Source organism: Chenopodium quinoa, unplaced genomic scaffold (assembly GCF_001683475.1).
Source record: "Chenopodium quinoa cultivar QQ74 unplaced genomic scaffold, ASM168347v1, whole genome shotgun sequence".
NCBI lineage: Eukaryota > Viridiplantae > Streptophyta > Magnoliopsida > Caryophyllales > Amaranthaceae > Chenopodium > Chenopodium quinoa.
In genome coordinates this window covers 585,299-604,521 of record NW_018745413.1, presented here as the reverse complement: position 1 = coordinate 604,521, position 19,223 = coordinate 585,299, and the positions used below count along the sequence as shown (strand labels likewise).

Below are 19,223 nucleotides of genomic sequence, written 5' to 3'. Positions count from 1 at the left end.
GTGCCTCGTTAAAATCTTATTAGGAAAAACCCTATGGGATAAAAACCTAATGAAGGAAAAAGAGTACAACATTTTTTGTAATACGCTCGAGATGCTGCCTCATTAAAAACCTTACCAGGAAAACCCAATGTGGGACAAAACCATGGTCAAGGAAAAAAGAGTACAGCTCGTATTTTCTCCCCCTGATGAATACATAGCTTGAGAATCCAGTATGTTAGATATCTTCTCATATGTAGTATAATATCACTCGTTGATCTTCGATACTCCTAAACTGAAATTGCATCTTCAAGTCTTCACATAAACATGTGAAGTGTCTTCATTTCACCATACATGTGTTAATCTCTAATATCATTATTTTAAATATCTGTTTAATAGTTGATTCAAAGTATAAACTTATACGATTATGACTTCTTCTGGAAGTCGTTGATAATAAATATTGATGATCATTATTTGATCAAACATTCATCAATACGAGTAATAATTTGATGACAAAACTTTATTAATATCATTCTTCTCATATGAATTATAATATAACACACGTAATTATATAGGCTAATCATGGTTCTTCTGGACCATAAAAAAAACATTGTTACGCATAAGTGATCCATTGATATTCTTTAGACGTTTCATAATTGACACGATAGCTCTTTTGCAAATACAAATAGTAAATCTCATTAACTCTCATATGCTCAAACTTCAGGTTGAGATGTCAATAATGTTGTTACGTACATAGATTTTCAAGAGTTTGACAATAATTGCCAATTCAAGATATAAACTTTGTAGGGCTTGATATTACAATAGGTAGTATATAAGTTCTTCAAGAACTCTTCTTAATTCATAATGTGCAATTAAATCGGTTTCATCAATAATTTCATCACAATTATAAACCCATTGGAATATTAATATATCTTTTTAATTTTTTCATCAAAGTTGTAAACATATCTTACTATACTTTGAATGAACATTTACATACACCACAGTTATTGTAAGAAATTAATGCATGCAATATGAGATATAGAAAATATGATACCATATTAACAAATATACAATGAGTAATGCATTTAACAATTTCATATATATGCAATAAATATCCATTAACTTATGACTCACACATGCACATGAATATAAAACTCAAAATATGCAAGACACTGTACAGTGTAAATTTAAAAATCCATATTTCATTGGACTTCTGGTCCATAATAAACTTTTGATCATTATCATTGTGTCGACAATAAAATGGACATATATTTCAGATCCCTTATTCACTAGTCCATTCTATCATGCATATGCATATTATTCATCGGTTCCATTATGTACCGGTATCATAAAATTCTTATAACGTATATTTCGCATGCTATTTTACTATGATATCTGAATGCATTTCTCATTGGTACCATCATAACTTTTGTTACACAATAGGCCATCTATTATAATAATTTAGATATATGTACCACATATCAAGGGTGTTTCTCACACTATGATATTAATATACTATTATTATACTTTAAAAGTATCAACTGCACTATCTTGCCGTACATCGCATATTTCTTTTGGAACCGATTATACAAACTACACTTCAGGTGCAATGATTTAAAGTAAATTGGCAAGATCTATCTTAATGTATGCACATAATATCATTATCACTATAATCAAAATATATCTCTCTATTCCTCTCGATGGGTCATAACGGTATACAAATCAAATCATAGATGTGCAACATATGTTAATACAATAGTTGGCATGTAACTTTACAAAGTATCATTAGAGGGATCAACTATTTATAGTATTATAATTCTGCCAACTTACTTCAATTCTTCCCTCTAAGTTGGTAAAATATTTCAAATGTTGGGGCAATTCTTCACCAACTTGGAATATAATTTCATGTGCATCAAATTTCATCTCGTAGGATAATGATATATATTCAACAAAGATCTACCTCTTCTGGAGAATAATGAAATTTTGTTCTCTTCTAGAGATTAATATTAATAGGGGGTAATGAATTGTGCAGTTGCTAAATTCTTATTCTATTCCTTATGTGCTGACATACAATAGCCCCAATCAAGAGAATTGTTATACAAATATAAACTTTCTTGTAATTTCACTAGGTGGTGATCTTCGGGATCAGTAAAACATTGATAGTAATATTAGTTACTTAAAATTTTCACATATAACTTGTACGTGGTGAACTTCTGGTCACCTAATATTTGTCAACATATATATTATTCTAGTGAACTTCTGGTCACCAATAATTCAGAAAAACCAATATATTATCTCTTGAACTTTTCTTTTTAACACAAACTATTAAAAATCACAATTTAAATATATCTCAATCTTAATGTTATGTCTTGCCATTCAATTTATTTCATATATTTAACATGATTGAGAGACCGTCAGCACATTATTTCTTTCATATTAAATGAAACTTCAAGTTTTCATGACGGGAATTTATTAAATCCCGAAAAGCCTAATTATTAATTATCACATCCAATCACTTTTCCTTTAGTATTTAAATTATGGTCAGTTTTATAATATTGGTGATCACCTTATTAGAGTACTTTATGCATGTCCATGAATATAAGTACACCAATGTGTTTCTTTCTACAATTGGCAAGACAATTAACTAATACTCATACTCCACTAGAGCATTGAATGTAATCCTGATACATGATAATCTTGTTGGACAACATTTTATACTCTTCTGGAATACTTTATATAACCATAACACATTTTAATGTACTAGAAATGATCTCTTCAGAATATGCATCAAAATGTGTCACTTTCACAAATTTGTCATTGTCAATATTGCTCATTTCATCTTCCAATGATTCTTATCATTGTAACCCTTTGGACTACCACACTTCAGGTATGCTAGTTTTAATAGCAACTAATCTTGTCCTTCTAGGATATCAACTTAATATGTACATTTATAGCTAGTATATAGGTAATGACATTTATTCATATCCATCTTCAAGATGATATCATTCTAAATATTTTATTATCATGTGACCACCTCTATTAAATAAATCATTGATATATAGACTAGTGTATGTATCAAACTGACCATCAACATATTTAATTATTCATGTGCAAGGATTACATAAAAACAATGTAATAAACACTATCTCCCCCTAACCCTTGCATATGGGGGTATAAAAATAGTGCAACAATTTTTAAATTCATTCTCTTTCTAAGCCATAAATTCTTTTAGCAATGCATGTATCAAACATTTACTAATTGAATATTGTGTACTCATGTTTACATTTCTTATGAACTTTTTCATGAATCATAATCAATAAAGTGAACAAACATTCTTTTTATTCTTTTCCATCATACATCAATATCTCATTCAGTTCCGGGAATGAGTACAACTTAGTTACAAATATATATATTTTTGAAAACCATACTTCATTATTTTACATATTTATGAAAAAGATATAATATTCCATTTTTCAAATTCATTACAAATATGATAAAAGATGAAGTTCTAATAGAACAAAACAAAGCAAAATCACCATTGTATATAGAAGCAAACTTTATAATTAAAAATTATGAGTTTTGTAGGAGGATGGAAATGAACTATAAAACTATTCATACGGTGAGTATATAATTAGCATGCAACTTCACCCTCTTTTCAATAGATAAACTAATAATTAGATTTGATCAACCATCTCATAATATTGTATAGTGGTATTAAAGTCTAGTAGATTACACAAGGCTATAATATATAACATATAAATGGAAGCATCTATATTAATATATGCACAGGCAACATTGCCACGATCAAGTTTTCTATAAGTTGAATAATTTATATAACCATAAAACTAACTATAAAGAGTATAGTATTTTAACAGTTTAACCATCAATATAGCACACATAATAAATACGGAGTATATATGCAGTAAATTGTACTTTGATTCATCAAAGTATGCTACCAATATGAATATATGATAAACACCTATTGTATAGGATAAGATTTGGAATATGATATTTTGCGTATTATACCTTTGACAAAGCCATCATGCTAATGCAAGGCCATCTAGGAATTATAAAAAGGAAATAATAATAAAGTAGGATTTATGAAGGAAATTGATTTCGTGAGGTTTGCATTATCATCAAACATAAATACATAATATATACAAGCTAAGAGTTAACAGAGAATCTCCTAACTAAATCCCTTATTACGAGGGATAACTATTGACTAAGTTAAAGCCTAACTAATTGCTAGACTATTTTGAGTATACCAAGATATAAATGGTAAATATAACACATATAAAATATACTCCGCATATGTTAAATATATATTCTAACAATTTAGGAAATTATACAAAATCGGAGATTTCATGAATATTCACTATATCCCTAATTACATTAATTAATTGTTTCACCATATTCATAACTCCTATATCTTATAGGAAACACTAATTAAGAGAAATTAATTATTTCTATTTGAACAACCCCACATCAAATTACATATATCACAAAGGGATACACATAACTTCTTTTTTATATAACAAGGAATGACAATTAACTTCTTAGATGAATAAGATAACATACATATATATAAACAAACAATCCATTTTGCATGCACCCGGTGTACAATATTTTTACTGTACATCGGACATTGTGCACGTGCCACTCATTTAATAGGTTTTTTTTAAAAAAAAAAAAAAAACAAAATCGCGAAATTTATTACCTCAAAATCAAAAAAAACGCGGCAACAATGGAGGAGAGAGAAAGTGAGAAAACGCAGCTCTTGATCATGAACTGCGGAGAGAGAAAGTGAGAAAACGAAAAAATTGTAGAAATCGATCATCAATTGAGAAGAAAAAAGGTGAAAAACGCACAAATTAAAAATTTCGATCATCAATTAAAGTAGAGAAAGTGAGAAAACTTACAAATTGAGGAATTCGATAAACGCAAATATTGGAGAATTCGATCATCAATGGAAAATTCGACTTTCGATACCACAAATTGTTGCAATCTCATCCACGAATTGCTAAAAAACAGAGGCAAATTGAAACTAAATTTGAAATCGATTTAAATCGATCAATTATAGAAGAAGAAGAAACAAAGAGTTTTGGAGATGAATTCGTACCAATCCTCAACAATATAAACAATGTAGACGATGTAGAAGAAGCAATTGAGAATGCAGAAGAAGTAATTGATAATGCAGAAGAAGCAATTGAGATTGTAGAAGAAGCAATTGAGAATGCAGAAGAACCAATTGATAATGCAGAATATCAAGTGGTTCCTGGCAAATCAATTGATTCAATTTCAGAACAAACAACCAAATCAAATGCAACTGAAGGTAATTTCTATAAACATTTTAGATTGTATGCAAAAAGTTACCCTTTTAACAGCACAAAGTTACCCTTTTAACAAAACAAAGTGACCCTTTTAACATCTCAAAGTGACCCTTTTAACATCACAAAGAGACCGTTTTAACAGCATAAAGTGACCCTTTTATATTCATAAAGTGACCCTTTTAACAGCATAAAGTGACCCTATTATATGCATAAAGTGACCCTTTAAACTAAAAAAAGTTACTCATGTAACAACATACAGTGACTCTTTTAACAGAATAAAGTCACCCTTTTCATGCATAAAAGTGACCCTAATTTCGAACAAATGTTACCATTTTGTTTTCTCTAAATTGAATTATATGCTGCCTCTGATTATAATCTGATATATTTGTATTAAATAACATATACAAATCCAATTCATGCTTCTGGTTTAGATCTTAGAGGTTCATTTTTTGGTGTGGTAAGAGAAACTTTTGAAGAAATTTTGGAATTGTATGAAAAACATGCTGCTATACTGGGGTTTTCAGTACGAAAAACATACAACTAGATACCACACACACACAAAAATAGTAACTGAGAAAAATTATGTGTGTTCTGCTGAAGGAAAGAGAAATTCAGGTTTCAAGAAAACAAAGTTAGTTGAAATGGTTAATGAAGAGGATATGAATGTGAAAACAAGAAAGCCAAGACAAGTAGCTATTACAAGATCAAATTGCAAGGCATGCATAAGAGCAAAAGTGAATAAAGAAGGAAAGTTTGAGGTAGTGGCTCATGTTATTCAGCATAACCATGAGCTAACAAGGTCACAGTGGCATTATTTGCATCGTTCTGAAAGAAAAATGACAGAAGAAAAAGCTGAAGCAATAAAAACAATGAAATCTTCAGGTCTAACTACAATGGACACTTACAATAACATGGCTACAGAGGCTGGAGGAGAACAGAATATAGGTCATAGTGTTGTTGATCATCTGAATTTTTGCTCAAGGTTAAGAATGGAACAAATTGAGGCTGGAGAAGCTCAAACTTTAGTGAACATTTTAAATCAGGAACAATCAAAGGATCCAAACTTCTTTTTTAGAGTTAAGTTTGGCAAGGATGGAAGAATTTCCAATATCTTTTGGAGAGTATCAATGATGCTAGAAGACTATAGGATATATGGAGATATGCTTGTCTTTGATACAACATACGGAACCAACAGATATAATCTTATATGTGCTCCATTTGTTGGAATAAATAATCCCTGGCATAATTGTATGTTTGCATGTTCTTTTATTGGGGATGAAAAAACAGATTCATTCGTTTGGCTACTAGAAACATTCTTGAAAGCTATGGAGAATAAAAAACCAACTTCAATATTCACTGATCAGGACTAAGCAATGGCAAATGCAATTGAGCAGGTAAAAGGTTTATATTTACATTTTACAGATTTTAAATTCTGACAATAATGTTTTCCTTTTCCCATAAAGTTACCCTTTTAAATGCATAAAGTTACCCTTTTAACAGGATAAAGTGACCCTTTTAACAGCATAAAGTGACCCCTTTATTTTCAATGTAGGTGCTTCCTAATACAAGGCATAAACTTTATATCTGGCATTTGGAACAAAATACTATAACCAGATTTGGAGCTCTTAAAAAAGACAAAGAATTCAAGTATGCATTCAACCAGTGTTTAAACATGTGTGTGACAGAACTAGAATTTGAAGCAAAATGGCAAGAAATGATGCAGAAATATGAGTTGACAGCACACTCTTGGTACCAAAGAGTGTACGAGTTGAAAGAGAAATGGTGTCCTGCCCTTAGTAGAGATTTCTTTTCAGCAGGAATCTTATCGTCACAAAGGAGTGAAAGCACTAATCATGCAATAGGATTCAGAGCAAGTAAAGCAACTACCTTGACAGAATTTTATACCATATTTAAGAAAACAATCAATCGTTGGAGAAGCACAGAGAAATATGATGAGTTTACCTGTAGCAAGTCAATAGCATTCACTTCATTGCCACTATCTGGAATGCTAAAACATGCTGCTCAGGTAAAAAGTTAACTGATAAGTACATAATTTACACATAAATTATACCTGTTTAAATGTAGCTAAACGATTTTGGTGAACAGGTTTTCACTTTGTCACTCTTTAGAGATTTTGAAGAGGAGTTTGGATATTCTATGGCAACAACTGTTCAAATGATTGGAAGAAATGAAGAATGTCTACTCTATCAGGTAGTCCTGGAAGACAAGCCATGGTCTACACATCAAGTAAACTATATACATGAGAGCCAGAATGTATGGTGTACTTGCAAAAATTTTGAAGCATCTGGATGGTTATGTTATCATTGCATCTGAATTCTACACTTGCATTCAGTAACAAGAATACAAGACAAGTATGTTTCAAAAAGATGGACTAAGTTTGCAAAAACAGAGACATGGGATAGGTTGAAGAATCAGGATCCTACACATTAATATATTCCATGGAGACAAACAATGATAAGGAAATACTACAATATAATCTTAAAGAGTCAAGAAAATGAAGAAACAAGAGAATTTATGGAAGAAAGTTTCAGAAACAGTCTTAAAATGGTGGATGACTTACTTGCTAGTGCTTCCCAGAGAGAAAGTGCAGAAGCTGCTTCTAATGTTCCTGATGTGGCACACAGCAATCACAGCAATGATGATGTTTCTTCGGCATCGAGTACAAGCACAAGTGTACCAACAATACTTGATCCACAAAGGGCTGTAACAAAAGGTAGAAGCAAGAGAGCAAAAGGAGGTCTTGAAAAAAGCAAGAGAAAAAGAAAACCAGCACTGCCACCTCCACATTCAGAATTTGGATCTAAAACACCTAATTTGAGACTCTTTTAGGAACTTTTTTAGATCATTTTTATTTTTAAAATTAATGTAATTTGTATTCTAAAACTATATATCTTTTTTTTACTATGTGACTAGTTTAATGAATATGTGATTGACACTATTATTATCATATTTTTATTTAGTTAAACGTTTAAATTAAGAGTGACCTTTTTAACAAAAGAAATGAACCTTTTTTAAGCAAAAAGTGACACTTTTAACAGAAAAAAGTGAACCTTTAATTTATTGAAAAAAGTGACCCTTTTCACATAATAAACCATTTACATAAAAGTAATTCTTTTCATGAATAAAAGTGAACCTTTTTCTAAATAAAAGTGACCCTTTTCATAGCTAGAATTACCCTTTCTATAAATAAAGTCTACGTTTTTCTTGTTTAAAAGTTACCCTTTCTATAAATAAAAGTTACCCTTTTTCTGCATAAAAGTTACCCCATAAAAAACAGAAAAAACCCCTGACCCTTTTAATTTACAGAAAAAAGTGACCTTTTTCACATAATAAACCATTTACATAAAAGTGAACCTTTTCATGAATAGAAGTGACCCTTTTTCTACATAAAGGTGACCCTTTTCATAGCTAAAGTTACCATTTCTAACAATACAATCTACCTTTTTCTTGCTTAAAAGTTACCCTTTCTATAAATAAAAGTTACCCTTTCTATAAATAAAAGTTACCCTATCTGCATAAAAGTTACCCCATAAAAAATATAAAAATAAATCTTTTAATTACTTTATGTATTCACATACATCAGTATTCCAAAAACAACTAAAGACTTTAAACTAAGTTTAATTACATCATTAAATTTAATGTATGCACATACATTAAGTTTTTTCATTGTTAAAAAAAAATCCCTGACCTAATCAGCTAACAACTATCAGTTATTTCACTATTTAGACGGAGTAAACTTTTTTGCATGCTTTTTTTGCCCTTTTTCCTTTGGTCTTTTCCTCTTCTCCCTCTGCCTTTGCTTCTACTTCTGCTGCCATTTTTCTTTCTTTTGTTTCTCTCTTCTTCTTCACAACAATTGCAGCCTTTAATCTTTCTTCAATTCCATTGACATAAGCAGGATCTTTCTTCTTCTCATTGAACTTGTGTAATTCTGACAACACATCGTTCCTAGATTCATTCAAATCACACAGCACCAATGTGGTACAGATCTCTCCTCGTAAAAATTTCCTTCCATTAATCTCAAAACAGCAAAAAAAAAATTATCAATTTGTAATTAATAAAAGCATTAGAAAGGAAAAAACTACAGAAACTATATAGATAATTAATGTTTTGAGTTCATTTAATTTGAACGATTTGCCAACAAAATGGAGCATGTGATACATGAAAAAGACCCCACAGTCCAAATTGTCAACTTTTTCTTTTCTCCATTCCAACTCAACAACTTCAAAACCATAAGAAGGTAGCTGAGAACTCTTTGGATGATTTCTTTTGCCAAGAAAAGCACCAATTTGAACACACTGACATAAAATATAAAAGTTTAGAATACATTAAAATCAAAAAAGTTAAATCGGAAACAATGAATCAACAATAACATAACAAAAAAAACAAACACAAGCATACCATCTTTGAACACAATTCTTTTGTATAAACAAGAGCAGAATCAGTCCAGATAATGTTGTCAAGATAATATACCAACTCTTTTGTATGATCAATAACATACAAAATGTAGTGATTCTCAATAAGAACAGGAAAATAAATCTGAAAGAGAAAAATTAAAAGAGATTTAAATAGAGCATATCATAAAGAGAACTCTTTAAGATTTATTACATTAAGTTTAGAATAAATATACCAGATCAGCATCCATTATATCACATTCTGGATTCTCATAACTAACCCAACCTTCCCATAGGTCGTGCAAATCCTTAACAGCACTAGATATGTTACCTTTGTCAATATTGTCACAAACATGCAAGAATGCAAACTATTAAAGTATAAGATCTCAATAATATATATATAGAGTAATTATGTTAAGATATATAAAAAAAAGAATGAAATAACTTACACTCTGCCTAACACCAAAGAAGAATTTTCGAGGACCTGTAGCCTGAAAACATGCTTTCTAATTCAAATCCAGATAGAAGCAATCAATAACGCACCATCGAATCGTGAGTGGAGCAACAAGGGACACCATGTCTTCTCTTGGAATTAAAAAGTTCATACCAAGAGTAACAAGGCTCTCACTAAAACAATGAAAAATAAGATCAGCATTAAAAAAAAACAAAAAAATATAAGAAAAAAAAACAGATTAAAAATAATTATAATAAAAAAGGACAGTTAACTTCCTATCCATTGAAACATCCTTCAGCAAACAATAATCGAGAATTTCCAAATGTAACCAAGGCAAATTCTTGAAAATCTGAGCATTTCTCTTTACAAAAAGAGTTACAAAAGGCACCTGCACACCTACATGTCCACAGTCCAGAGAGCATAGAGATTTATTTGCTCTGAAGATACGTCGAGGAGGTTCATTTTGATCAATATGCCCGACAGGAATGTTTTCAGTAGGACCAGGAATGATAGCAGAAGGTCCAGAACCATTAAGGCCTTCATTAACTATTTTTCCATGACCATTGTCATCATCCTTAGGAATATTTTCATTGAAACCTTGTGCAGGTTCTTTTTCAGGAACAACATCTTTGTTACCTTCTATAGGTTCATAAAAACCGCGAAACATATCATGTACAAACTTCATTTTATTACATTCATCAATTAAACCATCTAAAATCTTCAGATAATGAGGATCAGAGAGTAGCAGTTCAGTTTGAGAAACTGAAACAGAATCATCAAAAGATATGGAAACACTTCTGCGAGAAGTAATCAGATCATTCAAGGTTTGAAAACCAGTTGACTGAACAAATAATAAAACATCCATATTTCTTTTAAACAAAAGAAACTTTTCATGAACAACCTACAAACATATGAACAAAGAAAAAAAAATTAAATGTTATAAATAAAAATAATAAAATAAGTAGGAAATCTAAATATATGCTAAAAGTGACCCTTTTAAATGCATAAAGTGACCCTTTTAAATGAAAAAAGTTACCCTTTTGTATGAATAAAGTAACCCTTTTAACTTTATATTTAAGATAACTTTAGTGCATATAAAGGGTAACTTCGGTGCAAATAAAGGGTAACTTTGGTACACAAAAAGGGTAACTTTTGTACACAAAAGGGTAACTTTTGTCACAAAAAGGGTAACTTTTGTACACAAAATGGGTAACTTTTGTACAAAATAACTAAACATATAAGAAAACAGAACACTTATATCAGTTGAAATTTTTTTAATTTCTTCATCAGTCATAATACCTTCTGGAAGATCAAATGCAACAATGCGACCAGTGGTACCACTTGTAGAAGCACCCTTATCATAACCCAAAGTATGAGCTGGCTTAAAAACAGTTCCCCTAAAATTAAGCTGTGACACAGGATATGTAATAGTATCCAACGGTCCCTGCCGATAACCACCAGCTTTGATCTCTAACTTAATCTGCTTCTTAATCTTTACATCCGTCCAATGTTGAATCAAAGGAACAGTACTACTTTCCTTTTCACCTTGAAAATTTAGACGATGAAAATACATAATTTGCAAAGCCAGCAAACAACCACTAACATTTTGAGCATTTTCATTATCCCTATACTTCTGAACAGCCTTCTTTAACTTTTTCAAAACATATGAACACCAATCGAAAGTTTTAATTTCATCAACTTTTTCAACAGCTTTCAGCAACTTCAATGAAACAGTCCTAATAGTAGTAGGAGCTAAAAAGCTAGACATAGCTTGAAGAACAAAACACCTTTTAAATTCTTCCCCTCCATCAACCAAATCTACCATTCTAGACTCCAATTTCGACAAATGACGAGGTTGCTTACTAGAAAGACCATAATCAGATCTCCATGCCTGAATGATACGTTTATCTACACTTTCATCTTCAGAATTTTTATTAAGTTCAGGAACGCAAATATGACTCAAAGGCAAGCAAAACACATCGCATATATCATTTCTAGTAACAACAAATTCTTTACCAGTAGCGATGGTAAACATGCAGCTACCAGCATTGAAGTTTTCAACAAGCCAAGGTAGCATTTAACGATGAAGAGTTTTCAATTTAAGATGTAATAAACCTCGAAAACCAATTTCTTCAACACCCTGTTTTTCTCTGGACTAAAGTTATGCAGCAAAATTTCCAATGAATAGGGTCTACATCTTGCAATCAAGCTTCTTTGCTCCCTAAATAGAAAAAAAAGAAAGAAAATGTTACTAAAACAATATAAAATAAAAACAAAATATAAATAAAAATGTAATAAAAAAATATGTATACCTACACAAAAGATTCATAATCAGAATCAGAAAGCATTTCATAATCAGAATCTTCCACTGTATTAGCTTTCTCAGGTACAATTTTGGCCTTCTTAGGAACTATTTTGGCCTTCTCAGACTCTGGTTTGTCACTTTTAGAAATAATTAAGCCCTTCTCAGGAATTTTCACAGCCTTTTTAGGTACTGCTTTGCTCTTCTCAGGAGCTATCTGGGTCCTTTTTGGTACTGGTTTAGCCTTAGCAGGCTCTTTAGGCTTTCCTTTTCCTTTTGTAGGCATTTTATAACGATAACCACCTATTGAACCAACTGTATTTAATTATTAAAGTGAAATAATTACAAATTCAGAAATTACTCATGGAAAAATATAGAATAATGTGCATAAATGACACTTTTAAATGCATAAAGTGATCCTTTTAACATCACAAAGTGACCCTTTTAACAGTATAAAGTGACCCTTTTATATGCATAAAGTGACCCTTTTAACAACATAAAGTGACGTTTTATATGCATAAAGTGACCCTTATATATGCATAAAGTGACCCTTTTATATAAATAAAGTGACCCTTTTATATGCATAAAGTGACCCTTTTATATGCAAAAAGTGACCCTTTTAACTGAAAAAGTTACTCATTTAACAACATACAATGACTCTTTTAACAGCATAAAGTCACCCTTTTAACATCATAAAGTGAACATTGTCATAGCATATTAATGACACATATGTCTATTACTCAAACACAATGAGCAATGCACATATGCATGTTAATCAAACACAGATGCACAAACACAATGCAAATATGCCTACTATACACATAATCTAACTAAAACATAAAACCTAAACAAATAATCAGTTTAATTAGCATTCTCTGACTAAAATCTAACATACAAAATTTGAAGAATAATAAGCAAAATTTTGAACCAATTATATACAATGAACAATAAAATAAAGCAAAATTAAACATAATAACTTCAAAATTAATATTCAATTATCATAATATGCATAAAAAATCAACTGAAAACTATAAAAAATAACATGAACTACTAATTCGACATATATAAGCGAAAGTTCAATTGAAAAATTATAAAAAATGATGAAAAATTTAAGTAAACACACCTTCTTCAGCATCTACAGCCTTCTTTGTAATCATCTTCTTCTCAATTGCAGAATCAAACACTACGAAAATCGAAAACAAAATCAAAATAAAAAAAACCTAAAAATCGAAGAATCAAAACAACTTAAACTAACAAAAATCTCAAAAAAATAAGTAAACGAACCTGAATTAAGAAAATAAAAACTTCACCAGTGAAAGAGAAGAAAGAAAAAGCTCAAAAATCAACAACGGAGGAGAGAGAAAACACTCGAATTCGGAAGTTTTGGAGAGAGAAATCTCCAATTCAGAGTAAAAACGAGGAGAGAGAAAGAAGCTAGTGAGTGAATGAATAAGGAAGAGAGAGAAAGTGTAATTTGTTGGCAGTTTTATTTTCGCAATCATGAGATTGCACGTGCGGGACCACATAATTGGCAGTTGTTGGTTTCCACAACTTCCGCCATTCACTAAATTATTGTACACCGGCTTTAATTAAACATTTGTGATAAACAAAATAGATTGCTACTCCACATTTCATATGTTCACATACAAAACATTCTAAATATTCTAGGATTAGAGATTCAAACTATATAGGATTACATACAAAATATTCTATGCATTATCTTACCTTTTTCCTTTGCTTACTAAAAAAAACAGATTTCAACTAGACTTTTCAATTTCAATAAGAAATTAATGCTACATGCACCTCCAGCAGTTTACAGTCTTTAAATTCAATAAAGATAAAGTTCAAAAGATTTAATACTAATAACAATTCTAATTTTCCTTTTAACGTCAAACTAATTTAACAGTAACAATCACAAATTACGCTCCATGCCTAATAATATTATCCAAGAAAAGACTATTAAGAAATCAACCAAATAGCATCTGTATCAATTAGAACAAATTAGAGAGTGCAACAAAGAAATTGCAAATCAACAATTCAACTACATACATACTAGCCATAGACAAAGATAAAAACTATCACATAAGTATTCCCTGTCAATGAAGTACACTAACCTTTAGTCCTTTAATTATAATTAAACACTAATTCAACCCCACTTAACAAAATAATGCATCATACACGTATAAAAGGGGCATAAAATAATTATATTATGTAAACTTAAAGCTTAATGAAATAAATGAAATTGTGAGGAAACTTTCCTGCTAACGGGTTCACGATAACTGCATGGATCATTGGATCAATATCGCACGAGCTTTTAATACCACCTATAAATTTTCAAATTAAAGCACTTACTTGGATTCCTCGTACCTCTTTCTAATAACAAAATACACACGTTAGTAACTTCAAAGAAAATAATAAAATCAAACAATTAAGTTAAATAATTGAAACAGAGATTTGGGACAAAACCCTCAGAAATTAAAATCAACCGGATATGATAAAAAACGACACAAAATTTCGAAAAGAATAAAACACGACCGCAGCGCCAAACTCGCGTGTAACTCCAAATGTTAGACTTTAGCGCCGGACGGCAGGTCTAGCGCCAGACGCCAGGTATGGAGCCAGGCACTGGTCCTGTCGTCGGACGCTGGAAATAAATTTCCATGCATTTTCTTAATTTGATAAACTTTAGCCGTACGAGAGGGCAAAATCGTATTTTCCTTAAAAACAATTCTTTTATTCTGATTAAAACTTTTAAAAGTCAACTAAAGTCATTCTATAAATGCTAATTAAATTAGGAATGAAAAGAACCTTCTAGAAGAATCTAGAAGACTATAATCAATTCTAATTGCATTAGGAATGATAAATCAATATTAGGCCCTCCTTTAGATCATTGGGCCGCATATAAATATTAAATCGGGCCTAGTTTAGTAATTTGGCCATAACTTCCTCATTATTCATAGGAATTAGACTTATAATATATCGTTGGAAAGCTCATTTCAAACCCGACCCAACTACCCCATTATTGGACCCTTGAAATGGACCAAAATAAACTGGATTGGCTGTTTTCTTAAAATAGATTTTTTAAAAACTGAGAAAAAGAAAAAAAATAAAAACTAACCGCAACACTAGACTTTCCACACTTTCACTTCATTCGATTATGATTCGACGTAAAAGGTACTCATCACTGGGTTTGGTTTTTGGGAGACACAAATGGGTGTCTACAGAAGCCCCCAGTTTGAGTGAGTTTGGAGAAACGCGTATCTTGCACCGTCAAGCACACGTCTCTGGAGGTAACCGATTTGTTGCACCTGTCGATCCTTTGCTTTTGCTATGCCTGTGCATCGGCGCTTTTGCTGCTTGTGAACCAGTATGTCGGTGCTTCTGAATCATGAACCATTATATCGGTGCCCTTTGCGTTGTGAACCATTACGTCAGTGCCTTTTGTATATGTATGAACCATTATGTCGATGCCTGAGCCAATGTTTAGGCGCTTTAAGCTAAGTGAGACGATCATTCATCAGGTCGATCACTTAATGCGATTGTAACCAAGCCAATTACTAAATCATGTCAAATTGGTTATAGGGGCTAACTGACGTACCAAGGAACCCAAAATTTCTGTAAGAGGTCGAAATAACCGTTCTAAGTGACTTAGAGTTTTGTCGCCGCTGAAATGTTGCTGGCGCCACGTTTTATCTCTATCGCCAGTCGCTGGATTCTAGCGCCAGGCGCAAAACTCTATCAACAGACGCCAAAGCTATCGTTTGGCGCTAGAGTTGGGAATTCCGTGTATATTTTCTTTTCTTCCTCATTTCGCCGTTGCTGCTGCTCTTCTTCGAAAATTTGCCGCGGAACTTCGTTTCCCTCGTTCTTGCTCGTTTCTCAACCAAATTGGCTCAAATTTGTTGCAAATCGAAGCTTTATCACCTACTTTCCCAATCTCTATAAGTTTTCTTTAAACTCACCCCAGTTTTTGATGAATTTGGCATTCTTGTTCACGAATTTTTAAAAAATTCGAACCTTAAATTGTTTAATTCGTTTTGTTTGTCAAATTTTATGTCATGAAATTGCTTTATTATGTTGGTATATTTCTTTGGGAGTGTTTTGAGACTTATTTGACTCAATTTGGTGAAGAAACGAACAAATCACCATTGTTAGACCTCTTAAGGTCGGGAAGACAATGTGGCTTGTTCTTGATGTTTTTGCTAGAAATTCTTGTCCAATTTGTCACTATATTTATCATATTATTGCAAGAAATTGTTTGGATGCTTGAAAAATGTCGTATGCTCAAATTGAAATTGTGCTCTGTTTTAGTACTACGTACTCTGTTTTGCGAACATAGTATCATGCGGCTAGGCGAACCTTAGATACTATAGAACCTTAATTTATGTTGCTTTTGCACAATGTAGTATGGCTAGACAGCGAGGTTCGGTTTCAAAGTCCCGAGACACACGATGGGAGCATGAGCTCGTAGACGAGGACGCCGACCCATCCACTTCTCTTTGTCCCCTCCCTAAGTGGCATTAGTGGACTTTGTACTTCTCTCCCGACCACCACATTTCTGAGAGGGTGCGTCGTGGGATTACTGCTAATAGGACACGTTGCCATGGCTCGGGCAACGATACTCTGGGCGATCTATATAGGATGTTCATCAGCGTCGACAGAGAGTTGAGACTTCTCTGGGAGTCTAGGGGGCTGACTGCCTTATTCGAGGCCGAGGAGGCCATGATTTCTTCTAACAGGGGTTATCGTGTGGCTCGCGCCATGGTGGAGTTCTTTTGGGACACCATCTACACTTTCCACTTCCCTTGGGGTGAGATGATGATCACTCCAACCGACTTCAGTCTCATCACGGGACTGGAGTTCAGTTCTACTGCGCTGCCGTTTGACAGCAACATCAGCGTCTACTCTCCTGAGGTTGATGATCTGCTGGGTCCGATTGTTGTTCGAGCCCATGCTGAGGTGGAGTCATCACAGTTCAGCGCCAAGGATATTCGCCGAACGACTCTGGCGGCAGCTTTCGAGGATGATGCGGCCACCCGAGAGCAGCGGGTGCGCATCTTTGCGCTTATCTTGCTCTCATGGATGTTTTTCCCTGACAAGGGTAGTAGAGTGCTTCTTTACTACCTTCTTGTTGTCCGCGATCTTCACATGATCGGGACTTATGATTGGGCTAGCTTGGCCTACACCGATTTTGTTCGAGCGTTACGAGACTCGTGTCGACACCGATCCTACACGGGGAATGTCGCTCTATCCAGCTTCTAGAGAGTCATAGAGGTATACTTATCTCATATAAAGTTAGCTTTAAGCTTTTTGTTAGCACTTGCTGATATTTTTTGTCTGTTGTAGATCTGGTTCTACGAGTACTTTCCTTCACTTACGCCGGCAACACCGTCGTCACGCAGGTTTCCCGTGCGCGCCTACTGGGGAGGCCGCCACGTTCGGGTGTCTACCGCCCATGTTCGAGAGCAGATCCTCTCGGTATTATTTCTGCATAGTTAAACACTTTTGTATTGCTTTTAGTAGATTCTTATCTCACAGGCATTCTTCGCGGGAGCCTGATGTGTAGTATCAGCTATGGAACAGCTTGGTTGTCCCTAGATTAATCGTGCAGTACACTGTTAAGCGTCACTACTTCTTAGGGACATATGGGGCGGCGGCATACCTGTGAGAGAGGATTGTTATTCAGCACTCCTCGAATGTTTTCGTCCTCCCTGCTTCTTCGCCACGTCACATGGTCAATGGCGCGAGGCTGGTCTGCATGTCAGAGAGGGCTAGTACCCCTTGGCGATCTCATGCGATCCTAGGGCGGTGCTATGAGGAGGAGCTGCTACCGTTGTTAGCTTCGGCCCCTAACCTGTCTTAGGAGGTGGCGGTACGATTTTCATCTTTTACCTTTCGTTAAGTAGCCCCCAAGTGATATTTTACTGACGTTGGTTTCCTTTTTGTCAGGCTGGGCCTACTAAGTTTGTGCCCCCTCGTATGTCCATCCATTACCAGGGGACATACGGGCCTATCGAGGAGATGATTCCTCCAGCTCTCGAGGATCAGTGCTTTGTGGGTGAGTTTATTTATTTGCAATTTGTTTATATCCGTCATGCATTGTTACTGACTTTATTTCTCTAACAGTTCTCGCGCGAGGTGGTCACTGCGATGGCAAGGTGTATAGACACCTTCCAGAGCCAGCTTATTCGGATGAGAAACGTAGCTACGTGTCATCGTGACAACACTGTCCACGAGGTAGCTTTTTTATCCTTATTTCTTATATTGTTGCATTTCTATATATTTTGATTGCTTCTGACTTAATTTCTTTTTGCAGAACAAGGCCATCCCTTCTCGTAGCCGGATGAGACTCGAGGTCCGGAGAGAGGCGGCAAGGTCAAGCTCGAGGTGTCGCTCTACTGGTTTTGGCGATCGGGGTGGTCGATCTGAGGCTTCCCGAACCGAGGCGGTGGAGGGCTCGGGCTCTTCATCTGAGGATGCACGTGCTGAGCCAGTAGGCCAGGGAGAGGCTACCTCGGCTCCTAGAGGTGGTGGGATATACGAGGTCGGCTCGTCATCGCAGCAGCCTCAGCCTCTATCGATTCATCAGGGCGACCTTGGGTGGACGGGTCCTGAGTTGATTTTTCCTCCTCCTGGAGAAACCGGAGCTGGAGGTGGTGGAGAGCATACTCCTCGCACTGCGCAGTTTTTTGATATGATGGGCGTCCCTCATCATCTCCGTCCTCTAGCACCGTAGTTTGTACCTG

The 19,223-nt window shown here is 33.8% G+C and overlaps 2 protein-coding genes across 2 annotated transcripts; both read left to right on the top strand.

Moving 5' to 3' along the window:
- Positions 1-2,742: 2,742 nt before the first annotated feature.
- Positions 2,743-6,676, top strand: LOC110713402 (protein FAR1-RELATED SEQUENCE 5-like). The gene is made up of 3 exons (XM_021891856.1): positions 2,743-2,863; positions 5,057-5,254; positions 5,907-6,676. Exons 1-3 carry the CDS (start codon positions 2,743-2,745, stop codon positions 6,674-6,676), a joined length of 1,089 nt encoding a protein of 362 aa, XP_021747548.1.
- A 3-nt stretch (positions 6,677-6,679) lies between these two features.
- On the top strand, positions 6,680-7,662 carry LOC110713401 (protein FAR-RED IMPAIRED RESPONSE 1-like). Its single transcript, XM_021891855.1, has 4 exons — positions 6,680-6,700; positions 6,859-7,332; positions 7,413-7,517; positions 7,609-7,662. Exons 1-4 carry the CDS (start codon positions 6,680-6,682, stop codon positions 7,660-7,662), a joined length of 654 nt encoding a protein of 217 aa, XP_021747547.1.
- The last annotated feature ends 11,561 nt before the right edge of the window (positions 7,663-19,223 follow it).

What these genes read in the sequence shown, in the direction of transcription:
- LOC110713401 (XM_021891855.1), top strand. Translation starts at nt 6,680, where the DNA reads ATGGCAAATGCAATTGAGCAG. An exon ending in TGCTAAAACATGCTGCTCAG is followed by an intron (nt 7,333 to 7,412) that starts GTAAAAAGTTAA and finishes TTTGGTGAACAG; the next exon opens with GTTTTCACTTTGTCACTCTT. An exon ending in AAGAATGTCTACTCTATCAG is followed by an intron (nt 7,518 to 7,608) that starts GTAGTCCTGGAA and finishes AAAATTTTGAAG; the next exon opens with CATCTGGATGGTTATGTTAT.
- LOC110713402 (XM_021891856.1), top strand. Translation starts at nt 2,743, where the DNA reads ATGATCTCTTCAGAATATGCATCAAAATGTGTCACTTTCACAAATTTG. An exon ending in TTTGGACTACCACACTTCAG is followed by an intron (nt 2,864 to 5,056) that starts GTATGCTAGTTT and finishes GATCAATTATAG; the next exon opens with AAGAAGAAGAAACAAAGAGT. An exon ending in AGAATATCAAGTGGTTCCTG is followed by an intron (nt 5,255 to 5,906) that starts GCAAATCAATTG and finishes GTTCTGCTGAAG; the next exon opens with GAAAGAGAAATTCAGGTTTC.